The 24,437-nt window shown below is 50.8% G+C and overlaps 9 protein-coding genes across 9 annotated transcripts; 5 read left to right on the forward strand and 4 right to left on the reverse strand.

Moving 5' to 3' along the window:
- Positions 1-118: 118 nt before the first annotated feature.
- IAR55_000949 (40S ribosomal uS14 domain-containing protein) lies at positions 119-4,005 on the forward strand (the record flags this gene model as incomplete). Its single annotated transcript, XM_066944080.1, has 13 exons — positions 119-310; positions 450-505; positions 575-631; positions 756-1,071; positions 1,176-1,405; positions 1,463-2,265; positions 2,870-2,895; positions 3,109-3,134; positions 3,200-3,226; positions 3,635-3,700; positions 3,771-3,776; positions 3,862-3,922; positions 3,997-4,005. The coding sequence occupies 13 exons, from the start codon at positions 119-121 to the stop codon at positions 4,003-4,005; spliced, it is 1,875 nt and encodes a 624-aa protein (XP_066805281.1).
- Positions 4,006-5,089: 1,084 nt separating this feature from the next.
- On the forward strand, positions 5,090-8,486 carry IAR55_000950 (uncharacterized protein; the record flags this gene model as incomplete). The annotated part of the gene is made up of 10 exons (XM_066944081.1): positions 5,090-5,218; positions 5,293-5,322; positions 5,380-5,785; positions 5,843-5,910; positions 5,970-6,422; positions 6,480-6,681; positions 6,735-7,150; positions 7,208-7,518; positions 7,571-7,745; positions 7,806-8,486. 10 exons carry the CDS (start codon positions 5,090-5,092, stop codon positions 8,484-8,486), a joined length of 2,871 nt encoding a protein of 956 aa, XP_066805282.1.
- A 999-nt stretch (positions 8,487-9,485) lies between these two features.
- Positions 9,486-13,345, reverse strand: IAR55_000951 (uncharacterized protein; the record flags this gene model as incomplete). The annotated part of the gene is made up of 8 exons (XM_066944082.1): positions 9,486-10,270; positions 10,343-10,422; positions 10,485-10,539; positions 10,602-11,435; positions 11,595-11,813; positions 12,793-12,818; positions 13,024-13,055; positions 13,337-13,345. The coding sequence occupies 8 exons, from the start codon at positions 13,343-13,345 to the stop codon at positions 9,486-9,488; spliced, it is 2,040 nt and encodes a 679-aa protein (XP_066805283.1).
- A 359-nt stretch (positions 13,346-13,704) lies between these two features.
- Positions 13,705-14,944, reverse strand: IAR55_000952 (uncharacterized protein; the record flags this gene model as incomplete). The annotated part of the gene is made up of 3 exons (XM_066944083.1): positions 13,705-14,026; positions 14,089-14,432; positions 14,492-14,944. The coding sequence occupies 3 exons, from the start codon at positions 14,942-14,944 to the stop codon at positions 13,705-13,707; spliced, it is 1,119 nt and encodes a 372-aa protein (XP_066805284.1).
- A 364-nt stretch (positions 14,945-15,308) lies between these two features.
- On the forward strand, positions 15,309-15,719 carry IAR55_000953 (mitochondrial 54S ribosomal protein uL30m; the record flags this gene model as incomplete). Its single annotated transcript, XM_066944084.1, has 1 exon — positions 15,309-15,719. The coding sequence occupies one exon, from the start codon at positions 15,309-15,311 to the stop codon at positions 15,717-15,719; it is 411 nt and encodes a 136-aa protein (XP_066805285.1).
- A 344-nt stretch (positions 15,720-16,063) lies between these two features.
- On the reverse strand, positions 16,064-17,448 carry IAR55_000954 (uncharacterized protein; the record flags this gene model as incomplete). Its single annotated transcript, XM_066944085.1, has 4 exons — positions 16,064-16,570; positions 16,640-16,813; positions 16,910-17,152; positions 17,293-17,448. The coding sequence occupies 4 exons, from the start codon at positions 17,446-17,448 to the stop codon at positions 16,064-16,066; spliced, it is 1,080 nt and encodes a 359-aa protein (XP_066805286.1).
- Positions 17,449-18,149: 701 nt separating this feature from the next.
- Positions 18,150-19,527, forward strand: IAR55_000955 (GTP-binding protein ypt2; the record flags this gene model as incomplete). Its single annotated transcript, XM_066944086.1, has 8 exons — positions 18,150-18,172; positions 18,349-18,380; positions 18,449-18,520; positions 18,615-18,673; positions 18,740-18,752; positions 18,831-18,926; positions 19,077-19,284; positions 19,401-19,527. The coding sequence occupies 8 exons, from the start codon at positions 18,150-18,152 to the stop codon at positions 19,525-19,527; spliced, it is 630 nt and encodes a 209-aa protein (XP_066805287.1).
- Positions 19,528-19,982: 455 nt separating this feature from the next.
- IAR55_000956 (glycine cleavage system T protein) lies at positions 19,983-21,744 on the reverse strand (the record flags this gene model as incomplete). Its single annotated transcript, XM_066944087.1, has 6 exons — positions 19,983-20,155; positions 20,256-20,423; positions 20,518-20,698; positions 20,793-21,316; positions 21,451-21,553; positions 21,625-21,744. 6 exons carry the CDS (start codon positions 21,742-21,744, stop codon positions 19,983-19,985), a joined length of 1,269 nt encoding a protein of 422 aa, XP_066805288.1.
- Positions 21,745-22,304: 560 nt separating this feature from the next.
- Positions 22,305-23,950, forward strand: IAR55_000957 (uncharacterized protein; the record flags this gene model as incomplete). The annotated part of the gene is made up of 5 exons (XM_066944088.1): positions 22,305-22,365; positions 22,513-22,646; positions 22,710-22,791; positions 22,847-22,958; positions 23,044-23,950. 5 exons carry the CDS (start codon positions 22,305-22,307, stop codon positions 23,948-23,950), a joined length of 1,296 nt encoding a protein of 431 aa, XP_066805289.1.
- Positions 23,951-24,437: the final 487 nt, after the last annotated feature.

Here is a 24,437-nt window from a genome sequence, read left to right on the forward strand (position 1 = left end):
GAGGAACCCATCTCTTCCTCTCCCCTCTCCAAATAGACCTCTGGATCTCAACTCATCTAGCATCTCTGCTTACTCGCTGACCACTTCGCACTGATCGACCTCTCTTACAACTGATTCGATGGCGACCCGACCTTCTTCCTTATCTCCAAAAGAGAGGGAAGCGGTCGATATCCTACATCAGGTATGCGCATACGAACAGCTCTTACAAGAGCTTTTCGCGACGTATTTCGGATTGGACAAACCTGCGATCAGGTCGAGTAAGGTGTTGTATTATGAGAGTGAAGGGTTGTTAATGAATCCAAAGACGGGAGTGAGTATATCTGCCTTTTACATCTTTCTTGGGGGGACCCCGTAAGGAGAAGATACCCTGGGACTGCTGGATATGTGGATCAAGAATATCTTGAGAAAAGGAAGAGAAATTTGATAATGTTCTTACCTGGCTAAATTAGGAAGCGCTCAAGGGCTGGGATGATAGATCGACGGTCCTAAGTATGGTGAGGAACATGTGAGTCGCTTTCCAGAGGTTCAAGATCTCGATCTCTGCAAACGGATGAATTCTGATATCTAGGTGTAGTGCCAATCAACAAGGCAGGAGAGAGGGTAACAAAATCCCAGACTGGTGGATCAAAGCGTTGGTGATGTATTCGCTTTCCTCTCTTGGCTGTGCTACTTTCCTTACTCGATATTGTGCTGCGGTTTCATGATTTCACCGGATCCATAAGGAATACTGATCGCGATTTCCCGTCTCGAAACAGGGTCGAAGCCAACTTCGTCAATGCTCTGAAGAACACCGATATCCGACCCCGATCATGTCCCGAATTCGATGATCAAGTTGGTCTATTCTGCCGTTATCCAGAACAGAGAAGACCATTTGTAGCTCGTAGAACCTCGGGTGGTTACCCACCATACAAGAAGATCAGCCTGAAGGGAATTGGATTTGTCTTATTCTCGTTTCCTCGACATCTGCCCATGTCCGCGATCCGCGAGTTCAGTCCAGCTTTGACCTTTGACCATTACTACAGAAAGAAGCACTACATGCTGTTAGGTCTTGGGGTGGCAAGACTCCTGAATGTGAGTAGGCTAAATGCGAACGCTTATGGATCCATCTTTCCCTTGCCATCCCGATCGTCTTATGGTCCCTAGTCCCATCACTGAATGATCGCGCTGCCTCTTAGCACTCCTGCGAGCCCAACGTCGAATGGCAATTCGACGACAGTCCTCCCGATTTCGAAGATGCTGACATCCCAGGTGTTGGATATCTTTCCGCGGACTTAGGTGCCATCAAGAATATCAGGCCGGGAGAACAAATCCTCACCTTCTACTCCAAACAGTTCGGTGAGCTGACCAATTCTGCAAAATACTCCCTGGCTGATCGGACAATGTACCGGCTAGCCAAGGACAAATGGTAGGATTAGCATCAAGTTCTAACTACCGTCTGAGGCTGAGCCTTTCAACTGGACAGTGTCTGTGAACATACAAAACATCATTCTCTCAGGACCTTGGCGGACATTGAGCCTGACGATTCCAGCGATGAGCACGACTCTAGTGACGAAGAATCATCAAGCGCCCGTGCTCCGGCTAGTCCCGAGTCACTCGCCACCTCCAGCACGCGATTAAGCCATGTCAAGATCCATCGAAGCTCTTCTCTACTCATGACAGACAAACAAGCTTCGGTCTCAGTCCGAGCGCCCAGCCATGGCCATGAGCCAGCATATACTGACGACAACGACATGGAATTCATCGGGATCTCCGAGGACATTCTCAGTCGAAGCTTGTCCCCTAGCAGGATACCGGTGGATAAAAGCAAGCGAAAAGCGATGGCTCGTGATATCGACATCATTGACATGACCTACATCGATGATTCGCCAGAACCTCCAAACAAAGGACCAAGATATTCAACATTTTATGATTCATCGGGCGAATCAAGCTCTTCACCTACACTCGTTGCCTTGTCTACGCCAGCATCATACACCAGTGCTAACTCCTACAACACAAGTGTCAAGCCCGAAACCAACACCACTTTGGATACTGGTACCGACTCAGCTGTCTCCACTGAGATCCAGAAAGCGATAGAGACGAACGAGAAGATCATAGCAGATCTCGCAAACCAGATCAAACGTAAGCAGGAGAACCAAAGGAGAGACCTCGAGACAATGCAGAAGGACCACGAGATGGCGAGAAGAGATCTTGAGATCATGGCGAGGCTGGTGAAGACTCGGGAACTGTTTATCAAGTCGTTGACGAACAGTAAATATCAATCTCAAGGTCGGTTGACGATTAGGGCTTGGATACCGCTGACTAATGCGTGTGCACTTTCGATCAGAAGAGCGGAAACAAGCAGTAATCCCTCACTAGGACAGGGACAAGACGCATGAAAGTGAAGTAAACCGTGCGACGCTCTGATTGGGGACTTTCACGATCTCGGGTCTCTGACTGATGTGGCGAGTGGTAGCGAGGTGGACAAAATCAAATTACACGCTCCTTTAGTAAACCTGCTTCACTTCAGATCGCACACGCAATCAACTATCCAATACGAGACTTCAGAGACCCCCCAACGCCATTGTCATCGCCGAGGACATTGTACTATGCTGTATGCTTTCATTCGATTCTATACCATATATGTATATTCATGCTGTTATGCTACCGCTACATGCATTTCCGCAGTGTACCCCGGTGGAACGCTGGAAAAGTGCCACATGTTTTTGAGCACTTTTCGGTAATTCGGTAATTTCGTCTTCACGAAACCGCCACTTTTGCTTCCATTCGCACCACTCGCTCGTTCTGACCCTGGCGACAATTCGAGGTTTTCAACGTCTGTCTTCGCATAGAGAGAGTCGGATACTTCTTCAGCCTTCAAAATCACAACCAGACCTACGTTCGAGTCCATCGCCGACCGTGAGTACACTCCCCTTCGTCCCTGTCTGCCGGTGTTGCTGGACGAAAGACGAGAGAGGAAGTGGAAATGAGGAGAAGAAGGATGTGTTCATTGGGAATTTTGCTGGATTCGGTGGAAGGATGAAGTATCGGAGAGAAACTGGGAGGAACGATCGGACGCAGGATGTTGAGCTGATCAGTATCGATCCTGGACAGACCACGAAAAGACCTTAGTCTAAATCCATCGACAAATCCAACATGTGAGTGAAAGAATCGCAAGGCTGTCGGACGCGAGCCTGAAGCTGATATGGGTGGAACGATTTAGGGCTCACTCTAACGTTTGGTTCTCCCGGTGAGTGGTGGTTGCAATCGGGGTCTCGATCTAGCATGTGCGATGAGGATGAAACGATGAGATGGCAGTGGGAAGGTGGAATGATCTGGGCAGAGGAGGGAATATCTGGATATGGAGTCGAGGTGGATATGGGTCGCGCCAATATAAGCGGGGAAGATGCGTCAATGAGGGGGAGGAGTGATCATGGTCATGGAAGGAGGACGAGAGGTGCGGCATGCTCGGTGTAGAGGAGAAGGAAATGAGTCATCTGCGAAGTAGCAAGTTACTCGTTGGTCTCGTCGATCCTCAGCAACATCGGACTCTTCGACGAAGAGCAAAGAGGACGGTGGAGACCTAGGACTGGATGATGGGGAAGAGGCTGGAACGACTGCTATCGAGAGTGATCACTGACTCTGCATCTCCACATAGACCCAGGACTTACGGCAAGGGCTCTCGTCAATGCCGAGTCTGTGCTCACCAGGCCGGTCTCATCCGGTAAGTTCTCGACGTGTAGCACAAGCCGTAGAAGAAAGGACGAACGCTGACATACCTTTGTCCCTTACAGAAAGTGGTACGTTCACATTTCGACCAGAGCTGGCTCTTCGAGCACGGCAGATCAAGATCAATGAGTCGGCAACTGACATTTGTGTTTGTAGGGGTCTCGACATGTGCCGACAGTGCTTCCGAGAGAAGTCCGCTGCCATCGGTTTCGTCAAGGTGAGTTCGCCGAGAGTCCTCTCCAAATCACCAGGAAGAGAATTTTGCTGATCGATATGCTTTTCAATTCACAGAACAACTAAGAAGTCGACTTGGCGGGACGATGTGGTCAAGAGGACGGACCGGAGGGGAGGGAGGGTGTAGGGGGTTTGTACATCCGTGATGGCATCTGCTTTCTTTCTCTTCAACTCGTCATGAGTGCATTGGTGTTGTTACTGCGACACGCTGCACAGGTCGACCTGTCCTGTGATCACACTATGCATGCGTAATAGCCGTTCATGTGCTATCGTTGAAGAGCCAAGTACGGTATCACATGCCACTCTGTACAGTCAAGGTCGGAACTTTAATCGGCGTTTCTTTTCGGTATGAAGCCATTTTTCTCTTTTGCTTGAGCGTGACTGCCACGAGGTCTTTTGCGGTCTGGGCGCAACCGTTTTAACCAAATTTCGTGGTTGGGTCGGTTGGAATTCGTCGTACAATTATTATTTTGATGATTTGACCTCCTCTGCAGAGCAAGACAAAAGACATCAAAGAGAAGACCTTCTTACCCTCGTTGTAAAACGGACCTTTCGCTGTACTACCAGTCCTCCTCCCCCGACTCTTCCCTCGACCATACAAGAATCGACAGTCCTTTCCTTGCAAAATCCAAAGCAAGATCCCTAAAAAGAACCGAAAGCTGCTCGAAATTTGACCTTTTCTGTAATCATTTCGTTCGACGAGTTCCCCTTCGCACGTCTGACGTAGACACCATTTAATCCGACGTGAGTTGTATCCATGTATGGGGCCAGGAGGAGGGGTGTATGCACGTCCTCCAGATTCACAGAACAGGAGCTGACAGACCTGTTTTTGTTCCCCTACGAATGCTATTCCGCTCGAAACATTGCTTGTTTCTTTTTTTTTGTTTTCGCTCTTACTGCCACGACGAAAATCAATCCATTGTCTCCCCACCCCTCACTCGTCCTTCGAACGTCCAAAACTTCTCGCGACTCGTCTCTATCGGATCCTTTCGACTTTCGTCACGTCACTCGTTAGCGGAAAACAGGATCGTCGAGGTAGCAAGTGCGTACAGCAGACCTCCTTGAGGGACTCAACATCGTTCAAAAAGCTGACCTCTTCCTATCGTAGCTCGTAGATTCGCACTCGGTTCAGAACATAACACACACGATCATGACAACCGATATCACCCCCACGCCTGCGAGACTCGATGGGACTCAGTCCGAAGCGGAGTTGAACAAGTCTGAAGAGGTCAATGGAAAGACGACCAACGGTCATGAGGCTTTAGACCTAGCTGAGACTGTGGGTTTCTACCTGTCGAGCGATGGGCGTTACTCTTTGCTGATTGGGTTGGACTATGTTTGACCGTCTTGCAGTCTGAAGTATCTGGCAAGCAAGCTGCGGACGTGAGTGTGAAAAGGGATTTTTCGTTGATTGTGTCGACTGCTGACTTTTGATCACAGCGTCTTGAACAGAAACGTCTTGAGCATGAAAGAGCTCGACTCGCCCAACGAGCCAAATTCGAGCAACAGATGCGTGAGCTCGAGGCCAACCAGCTCGCCGAGGAACGTCGACTTCTCAACGGCGCTGCCCCTACCGCCGAACCCGTTTCAGCCCCTACCACTCCTCCCGGACGTGTCCCTCACGCCTCGACAGCTTCCGTTCCTGATGCAACGGCCCCGGGCCCCGCTCCCATTGGACCTCCTGCCAGAGAAGGATTGAACGGAGCAAAGAGCATGCCGGGAAGTAGGAGGACGAGCACGTACGGTGGGACTTTTGGGATGGAGAAGTTGAGCTTGAGCGTCATGGCGGATGGTAACACCAGGAGCTGGGCTGAGGACGACGATGTGGATGCGGAAGGTGCTCAGAGTGAGTTGCGGTCTACCGAATCTGAGGGCTGAAAAGCCAGTGCTGACGACCTCGAAGGCTCGGTCAAATACCTTCAAATGGGTGACGACGATCCTTTCCCCGGAATTCCTAAACAGGAGCCCAAAGTGAGCCGCTCACTCACTGCCTGCTACTGTCTCGTGAGCGTCCGCTGACATTCTCACAGCGTCTTTCCGCCGCTTCTGCTGCTCTCGACCTTGCACCTCTTTCTCAGACTCCCCCTAGGGCCTTCGGCTCACGACCCTTCGAGACCGGACTGAAGACCTCTGAATGGCCTCAGTTCGCCCCTGCTCCCGGTGCCGCTGCTCGCGGAATGACCTCTCCCCTCCCCACTCAAGGTCTTGTCAGCGAGGAGAACAGAGAAACCATCCTCGGAAGTCGAAAGACGTCTCCTACCGGTATGGCCGACAGCATCGCCAGTCTCCCCGCCATGCCGAGCAAGTCCGTTCCCGGGACTCCATACGGTTTCAACGGGATCAACTCGGCTCAACGAGCGGGTGCTGCAGAGAACGGTTCAGAAGGACTGAACCATTCGCAGAGGGGATTCTCGAACCCTGACCTTGCCAGGGCGTTCGGAAAGGTTGGAGGAGGTTTCTCAGCAAACGAGCAACCACCTAGGGTGAGTGCCAAATGGCCACGGCAAATCTGTTTGCAGTTGTGTTGATATCCTCCATAGCCTTACAACGATGTCTACAACCCAATGTCCTTCTCCCCTGTCAACGCTGCTGGACCTCCTTCTTCTGCTGTCGCCGCTGCCTTTTCGCCTCAAGGCCCCTACGATCCGTACGGCTTCGATGACGATGGATATGGTTCAGGTTCCCTCTATCCCGGTGGCTCAATGGGCTTGAAGAACAAGCGAGCAGATCAGGATCGAGAGTGTGAGTCTCTGCCATGGGTGGGGTGAAATGGGAAGTTCTGATCAGATTTACAGTCAACCGATTCACCGGTGTACGAATCGAGGATCTTCAAGGCGAGCTTCTCAACCTGTGCAAGGACCAACACGGCTGTCGATACCTTCAGAAGAAGCTCGAGGATGGAGATCCGAAGCATCGTGATATGATCTTCAACGAGACTTTCGGCCATTTCCCTGAACTCATGACCGACCCCTTCGGAAATTACCTCTGCCAAAAGCTGTTGGAATACTCCACCGAAGAGCAACGATCTACCATCATCGACTCTGTTGCCAATGATCTTGTTGGCATCTCGCTCAACATGCATGGTACCCGAGCGGTCCAGAAGATGGTAGATTTCTTGGCGCAACCCAGGCAAGCGAAGCAGATCAGGACTTTGATCTTGGCTCTCAGCATGAACGTGGTTGCGTTGATCAAGGATCTGAACGGCAACCATGTGAGCATCAATCAATCCACTGTGAGGATTCGTAGCTGACTTACTTTGCTCCCCCAGGTCATCCAAAAGTGCTTGAACAAGCTCATTCCTGAAGACAATCAATTTATCTACAACGCTATTGCTGCCAATCTCATCGAGGTCGCCACGCACCGACATGGCTGCTGTGTCCTCCAGCGAAGCATCGACCACGCTTCGCCCTCTCAGAGGATGCAATTGGTGACCGAGATCATTTTCAACTCTCTCTATCTGGTCCAAGATCCTTTCGGTAACTACGTCATTCAGTATATCTTGGATCTCAACGATGCTCGTTTCTCCGAACCCCTCATCCGAACATTTATTGGCAACGTCTGCAGTCTCTCGGTACAAAAGTGAGTTTGTCTCACCAAAATCGAAATATCGTGTATACTGATGAACATTCAGATTCTCATCCAACGTTGTCGAGAAGTGCATCCGAGTGGCCGACCCTGAAGTCCGAAAAGTTCTTGTTGGTGAAGTGCTCAACCGATCTCGTCTGGAGAAATTGCTTCGCGATAGCTATGGTAACTACGTGATCCAGACTATTCTTGACTACTGTGACATTGCGCAGCGTATGGTCGTGAGTACTTTTTTCGCTATCCGCTCTTTTTTGGAGCAGAGTTTGACGATCTCATCACAGCTCGTCGAGTGCATCCGACCGATCCTTCCTTCCATCCGAAACACTCCTTACGGCAAGCGAATCCAATCAAAGCTTGCGCGAGAAGATGCCTCTTTTAACCCATACAATAACGGATATGGTGGTAACGGAAGCGGTGGTGGTGGCGGTGGAGGCGGTGGCGGTGGCGGTCGAGGCGGATACCGAGGTGGATTCCACCACCATGGCAACCAGCAGAGGGGACACATTGGTCGACCTCAAATGCAACACGTCAACGCACTTACCGACATCTACGGCGGTGGCGGTCCCTTCATGCAGTACGGTCACATGCAACACCCCGGACAGGGGGCGGGACCTCACGGGTTCCACCCCGGTCCTGGGCGAGATGCTCCCCCTCACGCTGGTGGCCACCCCCTCGGACCCACCCACACCGGAATGTCGTACCACGCGCCTGGACCTGATGGTCAGCCATGGCTTCACCTTCGAGGACCTGCCGGCGGTCCAGCGCCCAACTGGCACCTGTCGCAAGATGGTCAAGTGGCTGGCGTGCCACCACAACAGACTGGTACCTCGAGTCAGGGCGGTCTAGTTGGTGGTGATCAACCTCTTGTAGGTGGCGAGGAGGGTATGCCCGCCTGGCAAGATCCTTCGCAAGGTGGTTTCGTCCCTTACCACAACGGACCATCTCATATCCCCATGATGTGAAGAAAATCTTGACATGACCTTTACTTTTCGCTTCTCTTTGCTGAATCGGTTTTGCATATATAGAGACTTTTGGCTTTGCTCTTGCTCTTCCTTGACTTGTTGATCATTGTTCGTCTGTCTTTATATAGTCGGTTTTGAGGCTTCTTCTTTCCTGTCGCATAGTGGTATACTCATTTTGATCGGTTTCGTCCTCGACTCGTTCATATTCCAGTCCTTCAACTCCTCACTTTCTATCATTTTCTCTCAAGATCGGGGTGAGGATGATGGGAATCTTTCGAAGCGAGTCACATTTCTTTTTCTGTTTTGTAAAAAACCCAGCATGATCTGAAGTGAAACCTCTTCTGCTTCTCACTTCATTTTCACAATATATCCATCCCCCTTACTTTCCTCATCCTTATTTATCTATCTCATGGAGAACCGGGAATCAATCCATCTTCGTCGCCGATAACCTGGATATTGCTTCATTTCGCCGAATTGTGTGTGTCTGTGAGTCTGTGTCTGTGTGATATTTCGTATCGTAGTGAGGGAGCAAGTGGGTGGGTGGGTAGATTAAGATCTGTTGTGGAAAAGAAGATTTACTCTTTATACAGTAGAGCGGATGGGAAGGGAAAGAAACCTGTGACCAAATCAGACGAGAGATATGGAATTTGATATAGTCATCAAAGTCAGCTGTATGCATTCGAGGTGTGTATATATCATGTCAATCAATGATGTACGCGAACACGGACAGACGGAATGCTGTACAAGTACAATACGAGTAGACCATCGATCATATGCTAGCTGACAGTTATATGCTCTATATAAATGGCCTGGAATGACATCCCACCCTGCCCAGCCCCGCGTGCATCATGTGTCACGTCAGAAGCACACTTCTGTCCCCACGCAGGCGATCACCGAATCCCATCGACCGGCGATGCACAGCACACCTCTTAACACCTGTCACACAGATGAATAACCACGACTGACATCGTTGGACACTGATCAACCGCCAACATCCCGCTACAGTTGTAAATCCTCCTGGATCTCCAACTCTTCTCTCACATGCTCTTCCACTGGTCCATCCCATCTCCACACTTCAAACCTATGATTCAAATCTCTCCTCGCATGTATCCCGAACCCACCACCATCCACCTCGAACCCTCCCCCATTCTGCCTCGGGAAGACATAAAACACTTCTCTCACTCTTGAATGTAACAATGCCATCGCGCACATCACACACGGTTCATGTGAGATGAACAATGTCAGACTTGTCAAGAGATAGTCTGCGCCGTTACGAGTCGGTGGCACATCCGTGAACGGTGGTACGGTACGTAAGTGGGCTATGGAAGCTACACAGTTCAGTGTAGCGTGTCGAAGTGGATGTGATTCAGATAATCGAGTGTCAAACGAATCCGCTCGGAGATTCGTGGTAGGGGGTATGAAGCCGTCCGCGTTGGGCCAGAATATCGCCGGTTGCGAAGTACAATATGTGGCAACGGGTATCTCACCGTTTTTCTTAGCTTGCAGAGCCAGTGCGAGAACCCGCCTGACGCCCGCTGAGACCCAGGCTTTCCGGGACACAGGCCACGAGGCAGAAGACGGTGGGACGACAGGTCCAGGAGAGAAGCTGATTGGCCATATGTGATGTTTTCGACGAAGCTGTTCTTGCGTTCGAGCCCCAGATGACGGCACTTTGTATGGTATCGGGGTAAGGTCCGAGAGTAGCGGCGAGAAAGAGGTCATGAGAGTTTGAATTTCTTCAATCGGAAAGTCGGAGAGCGGACAAAGTGCGATACGGCATATTTCTGCAACGACAAGCAGGCTCAGTCGCTCGATGCAAACGCTTCCATATCCCGGAGCTGACACAAGAATCTCACCTTGACCGTTTTCGTTTCGTCTACAGACCCTTTTCAGGTGCCTAAGACGTTCATCGCTGAACGAGATCTCCTTGGAGAAGCTGATCAAGATTTCCGTCAGCTGTCCATCCATCGCGAGACAGGCCCATTCGGACTAGCTCACTTGAGTGCGACTCGAGTCATTTTGGGATCCGTAAACTCCAGAGCCCATACCTCCACTGTAGACGCCAGCGTTAGGGATTTGGTACCTCAATACCTCATACGGCTTCATCACACTTACTCAGATCATCATCGTCGCCATCATATTCTCTTTCTGCTGGCCCTTTCACTCTCACAACCTCGCCCCAGCCTCCTTCCTCCTCCTTCAGTTTTCCTTGCACCCCTTCCCAATCCTCTTCATTCCAATCCAAGTCTGGTGTCAATTCAGCTGTATGTTCTCTCGACCGTCTCTTATTCTTCGACTTGTGTCCGGCCGAATGTAGAGGTGCAGGGAGGGAAGTGATCATGCCTTCTGGTAACGTCGGATAATTTACCTCGTATGTCGGCGTCGAGGAAGACGACGTTGATGCGGGAGTCTGAGAACGTGTTTCGGTCTCCCGTAGAGATAATGATGATGAAGCAAGTCTGAGGGGTTTTGGCGCTTTTATCTCGGGAACAGCTTCCAGATCGAGAGCGAGTGCGAGTGCTTCTTCTTCTTCTTCTCTTCTCTTTTCTGTCTTTTGATATGCCTTGATCCTCTTGTTCATCTTATCCTTCAAATCATGCTCTCTCTCCTTATCCTTCAGCCTGGCCAGCTCCAATCGTTTCTCCCTTTCTTTCCGCTTGGCTTTCTGTTCCCGATCCTCCTCAACGAGATCATCTACCGCAATCTTGACGATTGGTAAGAGCGGACTTTCCTCTTCCGATGACTCGATACCATTCAGGGCTAGACCGGCGAGAGATTGAGAATCGTCTTCGGCAGGTATGAACCATAGTTTTGTCTCATCGGCACTGTAACAGATACAAAGCTCTTCGTCGGCTTCGACACGACGTGAGGTGATGAACCGGATGGAAGAGGCGGCAGTGTTTCGGATAAAATTGACATTGGGCCGAGAAGAATGATTGAACAGGGATGCTAGCAGGACAAGGAGTTGTGGTCTTTCAGCGCAATTCTCGACGTCTCTCCCACGCACCACCAACGTCGTCTGCTTTCCTCAGGCATCTCGCGTGCCACTTCCTTTGGGATTACCCCGCTCGTCACGGATCGAACTCGACGTGGCAAAGGATCACTCACCTAATCCCAATCCAAGAGCCATCCCACCATTAGACCAACAGAATCCATAACTTCCCAGAACCGTATCATTCATTCCTCCGCTTTCCCATTCTTCTTTACTCAGAAGCAACACCGGTGCCTCTTCCAAAAGCGTTCCAGCAGGTATGGGATGCGGTGCGAAGACTCCTCGACCACGAGTCGGATGCGAGAGGAGATGCAGACCTAGAGGGTTGATTCCTTCTAAAGGTCGATCAGATTCAGAGTCGGATCCAGGCATCTCGTACTCTTCTCGGTCGCCATTTGTGCTTGATGAAGGTTGTCCATTTTCTTCGGGGTTGTCGTAACGTCCATTCCTAATCTTGCTCAACGATTCCCTCCCAGATCCAGATCCAGTCTCATTCTGTCCACCTCCCCTTCCTCCATTCTCATTTCCACTACCACCCCGAAGCTCTCCAGCTTCAGAGACGAGTTCACCGAATGGGGAGGTGGTCGTACTACTACTACTACTACTTTGTCGGATAGATGTAGAGCTCGCATCATGGTCAGGTTGCATTAACTTTTCGTCGCTGGAAAGAAAAGAAGAAGAGGATAAGAACTGGGTCGATGCGAAGACGTTGCACCGAGGCGAGGGTGTGAGGTGTGTCGGTGTGTATGGTAGAGACTGAGGGGAAAGGAGATGTGGAGATTGAGATTGAAATTTTAGATCAACGAGATAGGGATGATCAGAGGATCGATTGATTGATTGAAATTGCTCGAAAACTCTCCGAGAGGTGAAAAGTGGCACTTGTTGGGTGGCGCCCGATAGATCGATGGGCACTGACTGTCCTTGCACGTCCACCTCATCCATGTGTCAATCTTAGACCCAGCCGCCTCCCGGGGATTGCAGCAAGCGACCAGCTATACTGGGAGCAGGAAGCAAAACGTTTCTTGCCTCTCAAAGGGGGTCTTGGCTGCGTCAGCGAGTCATCTTCGGTGCAGCAACGACGGGAACAAACGATCTCTGCCGGTTGTCCAATCGATCGATTTGACTCATCGGTCACAACAATCTGATCTCCTCCTGGTTCGTTGATGGGCGGACTAACGGTCCTTCCCTGTGATGTGTCGCTAACGTCCAAAGGACTCCTTCAGTCCATAAAAGTTCCGAAAGGGGAACCCCTTTTGTGCAGCGCCGATCGGCCGCTTATTTCTGTTGTCAAGGAATTGGAGGTAAATCGTCAACCGGGAGGAGCGAATTCCGAAGATACGCTGTGACGAGGAAAGACGGCTTCCGCGCAATGCCTCTCAACTTGCACACCACATGCTTGCAAACAACGTTCGTCTCCACTTGTTGCTATCTCCTCTTCCCTCTTTCCGCATGCATTTCATTCATTCATCCATATTACCGCGACGACGACGCCCTCACTCTACACCCGCTTCTCCGAGATGTCACGTCAGCCCCGTTCCCACTCACAGAGTCTTGGACGTGTCCAAACCTTCCAGGATCTGTGGAAATGATATGCAGCGGGCGAAGCGCCTTCACTGGACAAAAAGCATCTGAAGGTATGTCCTCTTTCTTGACTCTGAATACTTCATCAATACTTATGACATCATCTAGGTGGTGAACCAACTCAAAGACGACAAGCTCAATGGTCTCTCCTTATCAGAGACAGCTGAGAGGACTGAAGAAGCGGCATGTGCAATTGTCCCTGCAGAGATGCTCAAAGCAGCTTCATTGACCTCTTTCATCCACAGTGTCAACAAATATCTGAGACCCTGTCACACACTTTCAACATTGAGATCTCATCCAGGCAGTCTATCAGTCTCGTCCGACGACAAACGTCAATACGTCTCAAGCGATGGATGGGAGGGACGAGATCAGCAGCTCAGAGGAGAGCAGTCAGACGTAATATAAGCGAGAACAGTTTTCTGGGATTGTGCTGAAATGATGTAGAATTATACATATTCTCTTCTTCCCAGGTAAATCACATTGCATGTGTGGAAACTATTCACTAGTGGTAACGAGGCTTAGAGGATCCCTTCTGACGTATACCTACTCGTTCTGCCTCGCTCATGGGTGTCGCCATTGACCGAAATAAGTGCTAATCGATCTCACATCAGCACGGGTCCGACCCTACCTGTCACACTCGGACACTCACTCAAATACAGCCATGATGGTCCATTTCCTGTTCTCCGCTTCGGGGAAAGCCAGACTCCTGGGACCGTAAAAAACCTCGTCGTCCACTTCCTCCTGTTTCCTAGGCAGACAATGCAAAAACTTCCAGTCTTTCTTTGCTCCTGCATCTTCTACCATTTTGTTGGTTATCTGATATCCTGCAAAAGCCTTGAGTCGGTCGGCCTTTTCAGTCTCTTGACCCATCGAGATCCAGGTGTCGGTGACCACCACGTCGGCTCCTTGCAATGCTTCTGATGGAGAGTTGGTGAGTGTGACCAGCTTTTCGGTACCAGCTTCGATGCTATATATGCCACCGAATGGTCAGTTAGAGAGGCATGCTTTTGAAGCACAGTCATCACTTACACCTTCGCCCAAACACGTTTGTCCACCTCATCATATCCTTTCGGAGCAGCGATGCTGAAATGCATACCCAACCGAGGAAGAGTGACGAGCAGTTCGTTGGTGATGTTGTTCGTATCTCCGACCCAGGCAACTTTCTTGCCTTTGAGTGACTTGAGAGGGTCGACGGAGGATTGGAAGTATTTCAATATGGAAGTATGGGAGCCCTCGTCGTTTTGAGGGTTCGGAGGGGTAGGTGCTGGGTCATAAGTCTCGTGAAGGGTCAATAAGTCGGCAAGAATCTGGGTGGGATGATAGAGGTCTGAAAGAGCGTTGATGACGGGGACAGGGGAGTATTTGGCCAGTTCCTGTCAGTGGTCGTGAGCTTCAGTTCTGAGTATTTCACAGCAGTAGTACAGAAGCTCACCTCAATCTCGTGATGTCCTCCGACTCGAGCCATAACACCGTCAACCATACTGCCCACCACCCTGGAAGTATCTTGGAGGGTCTCATTGACGCCCATCTGGATATCGTCCCTGCCCAAGAACATGGGATGTCCACCCAGGGCCGCAACCGAGCTCTCACTCGCGACTCGAGTTCGAGTGCTTCGCTTGCTGAACAGCAACGCGATGGTTCGACGACCGAGGCTCGTTCGCAGTGCTTTGGGAGTCATATTCTTGCAGACGTATTTGAATGCGGCGGCAGACTGGAGGAGGGAAGCGATCTGAGCGGGGGAGAGATCCGCCAAGGTGATGAGATGGGGTGGAGGACCGTTTCGCCTGGAACTGTGACCGGCAACGACGGAGGGATCATTGCTTCGAGGTGAAGCTCGACGAATGACCGTTCGAGCTGCGGCGTATGCGGGCCGAGTGGATAACATGATGGGTGCAGGGTAGCTTTTTGCCGACGACGAGAAGGAGGGGATCGGGTCAGAGGTCAGGTCGTGACGATGTTGTATAGCTTGATTGAGAAGTGAATTCATTGACTGTTCAAAAGTCGACTCCATAAAAAAACAGTCGAGTGGTTGGTGAGGGCACGGTGCGGACCCATGAAAATGATAACCCACCACCAGCGAAGTATTTACACGTCATCTCAATCATTCGAGCGGAACGCTTTCTTCAATTGATTTCGATGGTCACATATGTCCTCAGCAACAACCACCTTTGTCAAAGCAATCACACTCATCTTCCAGCACACACACACACACTCTCACATCGCTGCGATCGTCAATTACCACCATCATCATGCTCTTCTCACGAACTCGTTCCATCGCATCTTCATCAATAAGATATCTCTCCACTGCGGCAGCTTCTTCTTCGTCCGCCTCTTCCGTCCCTTCCGCCCCTTCATCCACAGCGACACCGACACACCACCTGATCACGCTCATCCGATCTCCTATAGGTCTCACATCCGACTCGAGACGCACGCTCGAAGCTCTCGGTCTCTTCAGACTACGTCAATCCGTCCTGCATCCATATGGCGAGACTACCGCGGGAAGAATATTGAGAGTTAAGGAACTGGTTCATGTTTCGAATGTCACCAAGCGGGAAGGAGCGTTGTTAGCGAGGAGAAAAAGATCGGAGGGTAGCGGAGTGGAGACTTCAGGCAGGGTGTATGGGGGTGGGAAAGGCTTGGTTGCCGCAGATCGAATATGAGGTACGTCGGGACGTAGACCACAAAGATCAACGATCTGACAAAGTTTGGTGATGCGTTCGCAGCGCGTCACAGGAAATAACGCTTGTATACTTCCAAATCATACCAGAGCATAACTTGCCAGGTATCCATGCATTATGTCCACGTTCTCATCGGTCTGCCCATTGTTCAACTTCTACTTCACAACTGGTACCACATAATGGAAACAAGAAAAATTCCATGACGCAACAGCACCAAACCTATGCTGTCAGGAGTCTTCGTAGACCCTTTCGAAAGCCACATCAAGACCGAGATCCTATCGTTGGGCAAAGATTCACTTTCAGCTCACCCCCCAAGACCTGCTCTATCACCTCTGTGCGGATCCAAGCTCATTCTCAAGATCTCGACAACTTCGCTCCAAGACCTGAGCTCGGGTTTCCAATGCCCCGAGGCTGAAGGAGTCCAATCCATCTGACACACCGTCATCTGGATTCTCGCCGTCACGAGGCATGTGACGCATAAGATCGATGAACTTTGTCACGGCACGTCCGTCCTCCCAGACGACGAACAGCGAAGATCCAACAAAAGTCTCGTCGACGTTCCTGAGAGTTGAGCTCAGTCTGCTCACATCCTGTTGGATTCTTCGAATAGATTGCAACGTGTTCCGTTCTCGGTCCAGTTTTTCATTGCCGGACAGCTGGTCCAAGTAAGATCTATCTATATCGTTCAAAGATCTACCCGTAAAGTTCTCAGCGGGTAGAAGACCGTCGTTGACACTTGGGAAAAGGGTGATCATTGCGTCGTCGATATTCTCGGCAGTAACATTCTCACCATATTCCGTTGTCCAGTGGACGTTCCTGCCACCGTGCACGGTCTATTCCGAAAGAGGTCAGAACAGATCGTGTTTCGAAGACCTGATGATGAGGGGGCGGTGTATACTCACACATCCTCCCACAAGTCTGAACCCCAGGGAATGTGTCGTCGTGCGCTTTCCCAGTTCTTCTTGCCTTCTCTTCTTCAGGGCACTGCTTGAAGGATGCGAAGCGGTGGTTCCGAGCTTGATGTCGGCGTAAGATGGGTTGCTCATCCCTTGACGTGTGTCCTGAAGCACGATCACCTGCATGAATTCGGTAGGGGATCAGCCAAGCGATTCTGCTACCAATCACACGTTCTGAGCTGTTAGTATCGTTGTCAGACTCTGGAGATCACATACTTTGTCCTTCCTTCTGTCCTTCTGGTATTCGGGTCGCGATCCCCAATACGATAACGGCCTGTATCTGTCAGTACCGCCAGAATCCGATCCCGTCTCCGACTCGACTGTACAAGGTACAGTGGAGCTGATATCGGATCGTGAGAAGTGTCCGGCATATCTGGGGATGTGCGATCGGAGTGAGGAGAGCGGATCATCGTCACGGTAAATACGATTGTAAATCTTCGTTTCCTCTTCTTCGGTCATCTGAAAGAAGGAAAAGTAAAACCAACAAAAAGGTTTTGTGCGTAACAGGTCGTAAGCGAGTGAATGAACGACATTGATCGGCTATCTTCGGCGGCTCCGCCTCCATGCAACCATAGTCTTCAATACACCCTCGAACTCACCTTGAACACCTGAGACCCATCTTTCGTCTCAGACATCGTGTTGGCATGTCCGCCGGCCTGTTTCGTCAGGGGACAAACTTGCACGTGCTCGAATACAGAGTAGTCTGAAGTGGGTGCATGTGAGCCTGTGGAGGAGGTACTGGGAACAGAAGTCATGCTGATGTCAGGAAGATCGACTTTCAGGGGAATGATACAGGAGGGGTAGGAATCTGCGTCACGCGGCACGAATTGAGGAGCAGTGATCAGAAGTGGATGGCGAGGTGAGCGAGAGGTGACAGTACACTCCTCAAGGTCTCAGTTGTCAGCAGTCTGCGAAGAAATGGAGTTGTGCCAATGATGAGAAGAGGGAGCACGTCAAGGGCTTGTACGTGTGTATACCGGTAACAGGTAGACACAGAGGCAAGCTTGTCAAAGCCCCAGTGGACTCTGTTCGACCACTGCAGCCAGTCCCCACACGCCAAGGTGCTCTGATTCAGAAGCCGCATGATGACCTTTGACAGAACGTTTCGGTTCTTCTGCAATCTCAATGAAAGGACGGGACCTTGGCATGAAACGTTGTATCTGCGAACGGGACTCGCAGATAGACCGATTGCCACAATGATGATATCGCCGATATCCCCGGGTCCCACTGTGGGGAGTGCTGCAGAGTGGCGCGAGTTGTGGTCCCAATTCCAACTTGAACTCGGTGTCCGGCTGCATCCGTTGCGGTCCATGGTGGTGGGCAGGGCATCGTGCATCATCATCAGCTTATCACATGATGACTCACAACAAGGTCATCACATCAATCTCCTCACTTTCACCTTCTTCACTTGACCATCACTCTTTGCAGAACAAGATCGAGTAGACGACAAGACGATATGGCAGGACCTCATTACGATTTGTGCGTCTCACGTCTCCCTTCTGACCCCCCTCGCATCCCTGCTGCGCGAGATACTCCTCCTCGACGTGGGATGGGAAGGGATGCCGACGCGTATAGAATCAGACTGGCGCATCACATTCGACTTGGTCTGCTTGCATGATCGGGACGACCATTGCTGACTACCCTCCCCACGATAGCTTGATCAAACTACTCCTCATCGGTGATTCCGGTACGTGCATCTTCCCCCGCCCATAATGACTGTGGAGCTTATGTTTGTGTCTCTTCGCAATGGGTCAGGTGTCGGCAAATCATGTCTCCTCCTTAGATTCTGTGACGACTCATGGACACCCTCGTTCATCACCACCATTGGTGAGTACGCGTTCTCGACCAGACGCGCTTGTCGATATCGATACGATCCGGATGGGCGGAGAACATACGTGTTGATGTGGTTTGACTGGATCAGGTATCGATTTCAAGATCAGGACTATCGAACTTGACGGGAAACGAATCAAGCTTCAGATCGTGGGTCTCCTCATGCCTCTGTCTACCGAGGTAGCGTAACTGACCCATCTACCTATCTCGCCGCAGTGGGACACAGCTGGTATGTTGAAAGATATGAATGAGACGTAACGAAGCGCGACAATGATCCAGCTAACCTTATTTTTGTAACACTCTACAGGTCAAGAACGTTTCCGAACTATCACCACTGCGTACTACAGAGGTGCTATGGGTATTCTGTTGGTCTACGACGTCACAGACGAGAAATCGTTCAACAGTGAGTTCAACGTAGCATATCATCGCAGCAGCCCCATGCACGCACGCACGCACGGGCGGCCGACCGCTCACTCAGCGGGAGCTGCACCTGATGCCCTACTTGATTCTGCGTGAGCGAGCACCGACGTTGATCTTGAATTTAACACCCCAGACATCCGGACTTGGCATGCGAACATCGAACAACACGCCTCACCCGGTGTCAACAAGATCCTTATCGGTAACAAATGCGATTGGGACGAGAAACGAGTCGTCACTCTCGACCAAGGACGTGCTCTTGCGGACGAGTTTGGGTTAAGATTCCTGGAGACTAGTGCGAAGGCCAACGAGGGCGTCGAAGAGGCTTTCTTCACTCTTGCCAGGTGCGTTCACCTTTCCACCCACATCATCTGCGTCTTCATTTTTCCCACGTCCCTTTGACGCGGAAAGGCGTGACTCGGCCATGCAGGATCTCGCTGACCTTTGACCGACTTCGCAGAGATATCAAGACCCGTCTGATCGACTCTCAACCCCAAGAAGCGGCTCCTGTGTCTCTCGGTGCGGACCGACGAGGTGTGGACGTCAACAAGCAAGGAAGCGCGTCATCCAGCGGTGGATGTTGTTAAATGTGCAGATGAATTGATTCCCAGTCGAGAAAAGGACAGAGGAGGACGATTGGCGTGAAGCAAAGACGTGCATGAGAGTCTTAGACTCGGAGTGGACGGGACGCTGTGTATGCGTAGGAACGGAAATACACGATGGTTCTCAATTCAAATTTTTTCCTTTTTTCCTTCATTCTAGTTTCTTCATGACTTACCATTTCAGTTCGTCCCCTTGTACTTTACGCGGAAGATATGCCATATCCTACCCAGATTGCGGTGGAAAGCAAAAGAAGTAACGAATAACAAGGTCTTTTGGATCATCTCAAACAAAGTCAAAGTCAGGTATCCTTTCACATGCTGATTGCCGCATCGACAACGGCAGTGTACACTACCGCTGCAATGGAAGATTTTTCGAAACAATCTCATCTAAATGCATAGAACCTCAATCATTGTTCCCTTTTCATCAAGCTCACCAAGTCCTACTTGAAGTACTTTGTAGGAACAAAAGGCATAGGTCTGACCACTGCCTCCCTCAACTTCTTCCTCACTTCAACTTTGACCGCTGTCCCTTTCTTGTGTTGACCATTCTCGACGTAGCCCATTGCAATGTTTGTGCCGAGCGAAGGGGAAGGGATACCTGATGTGATCACGCCTACGACAAGAAAGACCATCGTCAGTCATGTAAGCAGAGCATGCGAGGGGATGGATCAGAACGGAAGACAGAGACGGCGGCAAAGGGGACAGTGACTTACCAATTTGTTTGGTACCGGCCGAGTCGAACACCTTACATCCCTCTCTGGCTGGGGCACCTGTGATCTCGAATCCGACACGTCGTCGCGATGGCCCCGAAACAAGTTCAGCAAGAATCCTTGATTTTCCGGGGAAGACGGGAGTGGAGTCTTCGGCCCGTCGGTCTTTGCCTAAAAAGTAAGTATGGTGTTAGTCGATCGTTTCTGACTGGCCCTCTGAGATAGGTTTGTGTTGTATTTCAAGGGTAAGATTGAGAAGACTCACCGATGACCCAGCTCAGACCGGCTTCGACAGGGCTGACGCTTTCGTCGAGATCGTGACCGTACAAGCACATTCCGGCTTCGAGTCGGAGAGAATCCCGTGCTCCGAGACCGATCAACAGCACGTCCGGATGTCGAGCGATCCGCTCGCCTATGGCCACTGCCTCTGCGGGAGGAATGGAGATCTGCAGCGGAGCAAAGGTCAGGTCAGTATTCGTTTTCCTGCTACGAATTTGTCTGTGCAAGCAGAAACATGTAACAGTAAGATGGATCACCCACCTCGAAGCCATCTTCACCGGTGTAACCACCTCTTGCCAGGTGACATTTGACCTTTCCGCCCTGTCCATTATCCAGCTCTGCAAAAGTGCTCTGACCGAATTTGATCCCTGACAGATCTTTGTCCGTCATACCTTGAACCACATCTTTCGCCTTTGGCCCTTGTAACGCCAACAGTCCCCACCCATCCAATGTCTCCCATTGGACCTGTCCCTCTGCTCCCTGTTCCTCGTTCCACTTGTCCAGTTGTTTACCTATCCACTCTTTGTCTTCGGTAGATCGTCCAGCATTGGTGACGACGTAGAATTCCTCGTCGGAATGTTTCGTGATGATCGTATCGTCGATGATACCGCCCGTCTCGTTGAGAATCACCGAGAGAGTCGAGCTAAAGGGTGCAAGAGAGGCGAGAGATGAAGGGCAAAGTGAAAGTAGGAAGGATTGCGCGGTGGGTCCGGCGAAGTTGTGTTGGAGCATGTGGGAGACATCGAAAAGTCCAGCGGAAGAACGGACATGTTTATGGGCGGTGACTGCACAGCGTAGTTCAATATCCAACATCAGCTACACATTTGGACGATACCGTCAGTGTGTTGATACGCCGAGCACGACGTGTGAAGGTGCGATCGTAGCTTGTGACAGCCTGATTGAGAAGAACCGCACTCACTCTGACCAACCTCGCCATAACTGAGAGGCATACTCCATCCGGCGAACGGAACCATCTTCGCCGCGTTCTTGACGTGGAAGTCATACAGCGGTGTCTTGTGCAGCTACGGGCGTCACATAGCAACGTACGGTCCATCCGTCAACCTTGGTCCTCTTTCCAGACGACCTGACTCACCTCCTCCGCTCGTCGGAGGGTAGTTGCGAAGCCCCTGGTAGCGATCCTCGGAGGTTGAACGAGAGATCTCTCGATAGATTGCGCTCGAGCGCAACGAAGAGCTGGACGAAGGGCGAGCATCGCGGGGAAATGGAATGACGGGGCTGGTAGGATGTTTTCTTGTGAAGGACTGGTGTAGAGACAAGATGAGGGTGGTGATCAAGAGTGAAAAGCGTCCACCCTTGCCTTTCTCTTCACTTTGTCGACGCATGGATTGGTCCATTGTTGTCGTTGGAAAACAAGTTGTTGGTCGTTGGAAATAAGTTGAGCGCCCGTGTTTCCCCAGGCACGTAACGGAATAGCTTATCCTTATCATCCCACGATCACTTGCGCTACTTTTCAAATTAGGCTCGCTGGATTTGCGTATGATCTAAAACAACCCCTTGATCATCTCAAAACCCGGTCTGGACACGCATCAATTTATCGCTCACTTGGCATCTTGGATAATCGGTCACGGTCACAACGGACAAGGTACTCCTTATATCGACTGCACCAATCTCCCCCAGCTTGTCCCTCCACACGTCCCGTCCGCACCTTTAGCCCTCTTCACGGCCGCCATGTTCTTTGCAAACTCGACTCTGTTCGATCCACCGCCACCGCCACCGTCACCCTCACCGATTGACGATGGCATGTCTCCCCCGATGGCAGATACAGATCGATGTAAGCTATTAGGGACGACAGGGTTGATCGTACAAGGTCTGAGTGGGTATCGCTCGTCTTTCTTTCCCATTCCAACCCATACATCGTCTCTCCACTCAGATCTATTGGACAAGCACGAATATGCTATGCTTGTCATCAGTGCTCCCTTTGACGCTTACTGATCAACGCTTTACTTGATACCACTCTCAGTGGGCATATTCGTCATCATCTCACTTGTGATCAAGAAACATCTGGAGCGGAGAAAACGATCGTGGAGAATATGGATATGGGATGTTGGGAAACAGCTCGTAGGACAGGCTCTCGTTCATGGTCTGAATGTCCTGGTGAGCAGCTTGGCATTATCTTGCATGGTAGTGATGAGGGGTAGCGCTTATTCAGGGATACAGATCTCTGACGTGGTGGCTCGGGTTGTACATAGTAATCCTTGTTCGTTATATTTTCTCAACGTTCTTATCGATACCACGTTAGGTGCGCTGGTTTCATGATACCGACGGAAAACGAGTAGCTAACTCACGTCCTGCAGGCGTTGGCATTCTGTACTTCTGCTTGAAAGGGTTCACATGGGTGTTCACGAAGCGGCTCGGTTGGGAAGGTTTTGTCAGTGGACAATATGGACGACCACCGCGTCCTTCTTTGTGAGTCTTATTCTTACTTCAGCTCGGTGCTGTCGAGTCCATGCATATTCAGTATTTCGCAGGCTAATCGGTGTCGAGCCCATAGCTGGTGGAAACAACTTCTTCCTTACCTCAGCTCTATCTTGATCATGAAGCTCCTCGTCCTCCTCCCTCTCACACTCCCCGTCATCTCCGATCTGCTTTTCCAATTCGGTCAATCGCTACTCGGCTGGCTATCCCCTCGGATACAAGTCATCTTCGTCATGGCCATTTTCCCGCTCATCATGAACGTGTTTCAGTTCTGCTTGGTGGACCAGGTGATCAAGGGTCCGAAGAACCCCGATGACGAGACTGGTGAGGGACGCGGCGGAGACAGAGAGTACAGCCGGCTGCCTACGTGGGAAGGAGATGTAGAGCGTGGAGTACCAGATGAGACGACGACGGCGAGAAGGAGAAGACCGTCCGCCTTGGCGAAAGAGAGAGAAAACGGAAGTGTACCTATACCAAGCTCACCGTTACTCTCACCAAGCGGTTACGAAGGCTATGGTAGTACTTCGCCTAGTCCAGTAGGCAGTCCAACGAAGACTGCTGCTAACGGTCTTGCGGCGGATGATAATATCTGGTCGAAAATCATGAACAGCAAGAGGGACAAAGCTGGAGGCTCGACAGAACCAACATCGTCGTCGCCGTACGATGATGATGAAGAGGAACTGAATGGAGAGCCACTACTAGAAGTACGACGGGATGATCGACGTGCGAGATCGACTGCACCGTCTCCCGACTCCATGCGTCCTGATGGAGACCTCGAACCTCCATCGCCAGTAGACACTCTGGATAGAAGTGCCCGTACCGAGTCATCAGGAATGAGCGAAACGACGAGACGATTGACGACCGAGGCAGAAAGAGAAGCGAGGTGGACGTTGAGTCCACCGGAATCGCCGACGGTGGGAAGTGTGCGGGAAGAACGGGATCAAGTAGGACTGGTGGATGTGGTCGTGACGAGGGATCGGTGAGGGTGTTCAATCGCACAGTTGCATATGGGTGTCTAGATGGAGCATCAGTTTGAGTTGTATGAAAGTACTTGTGTATCGTTGTAATGCACCACACAACCAGCATGGACAATGCATTGTTCAAATGTTTCTCGCTATTGGCTGTGCGCAGAGCGCTGTGAGGGTGTTTTGGTGTAGCAACCTGTTTCTTTTCTAGAACGCAGCGGTGTGCATGTGCGTTGTGTGACGAGAGATCTACGAGAACGGGACTGGGTCTCAATAGTGGGATGGATTGTTTACGAGTTGAATCCAGACGAACATGGGTGACATCCCCCGATTGGGACGACTTTCTACTTACTCTCGTTCAATATTTCATTCTGCTCATGTCTTAGATCAACACGCCCTTCTACGTTTCCTTATAATCAGTCATCCAAGCAATATCCATCCGGACATCTTCGTTCGGTTCGACCCTTCGCCCCGTCACCACTTGTATCGGAGATCTGTACTGTAC

The sequence above is a fragment of the Kwoniella newhampshirensis genome, chromosome 2 (assembly GCF_039105145.1).
Source record: "Kwoniella newhampshirensis strain CBS 13917 chromosome 2, whole genome shotgun sequence".
Classification (NCBI taxonomy): Eukaryota; Fungi; Basidiomycota; class Tremellomycetes; order Tremellales; family Cryptococcaceae; genus Kwoniella; species Kwoniella newhampshirensis.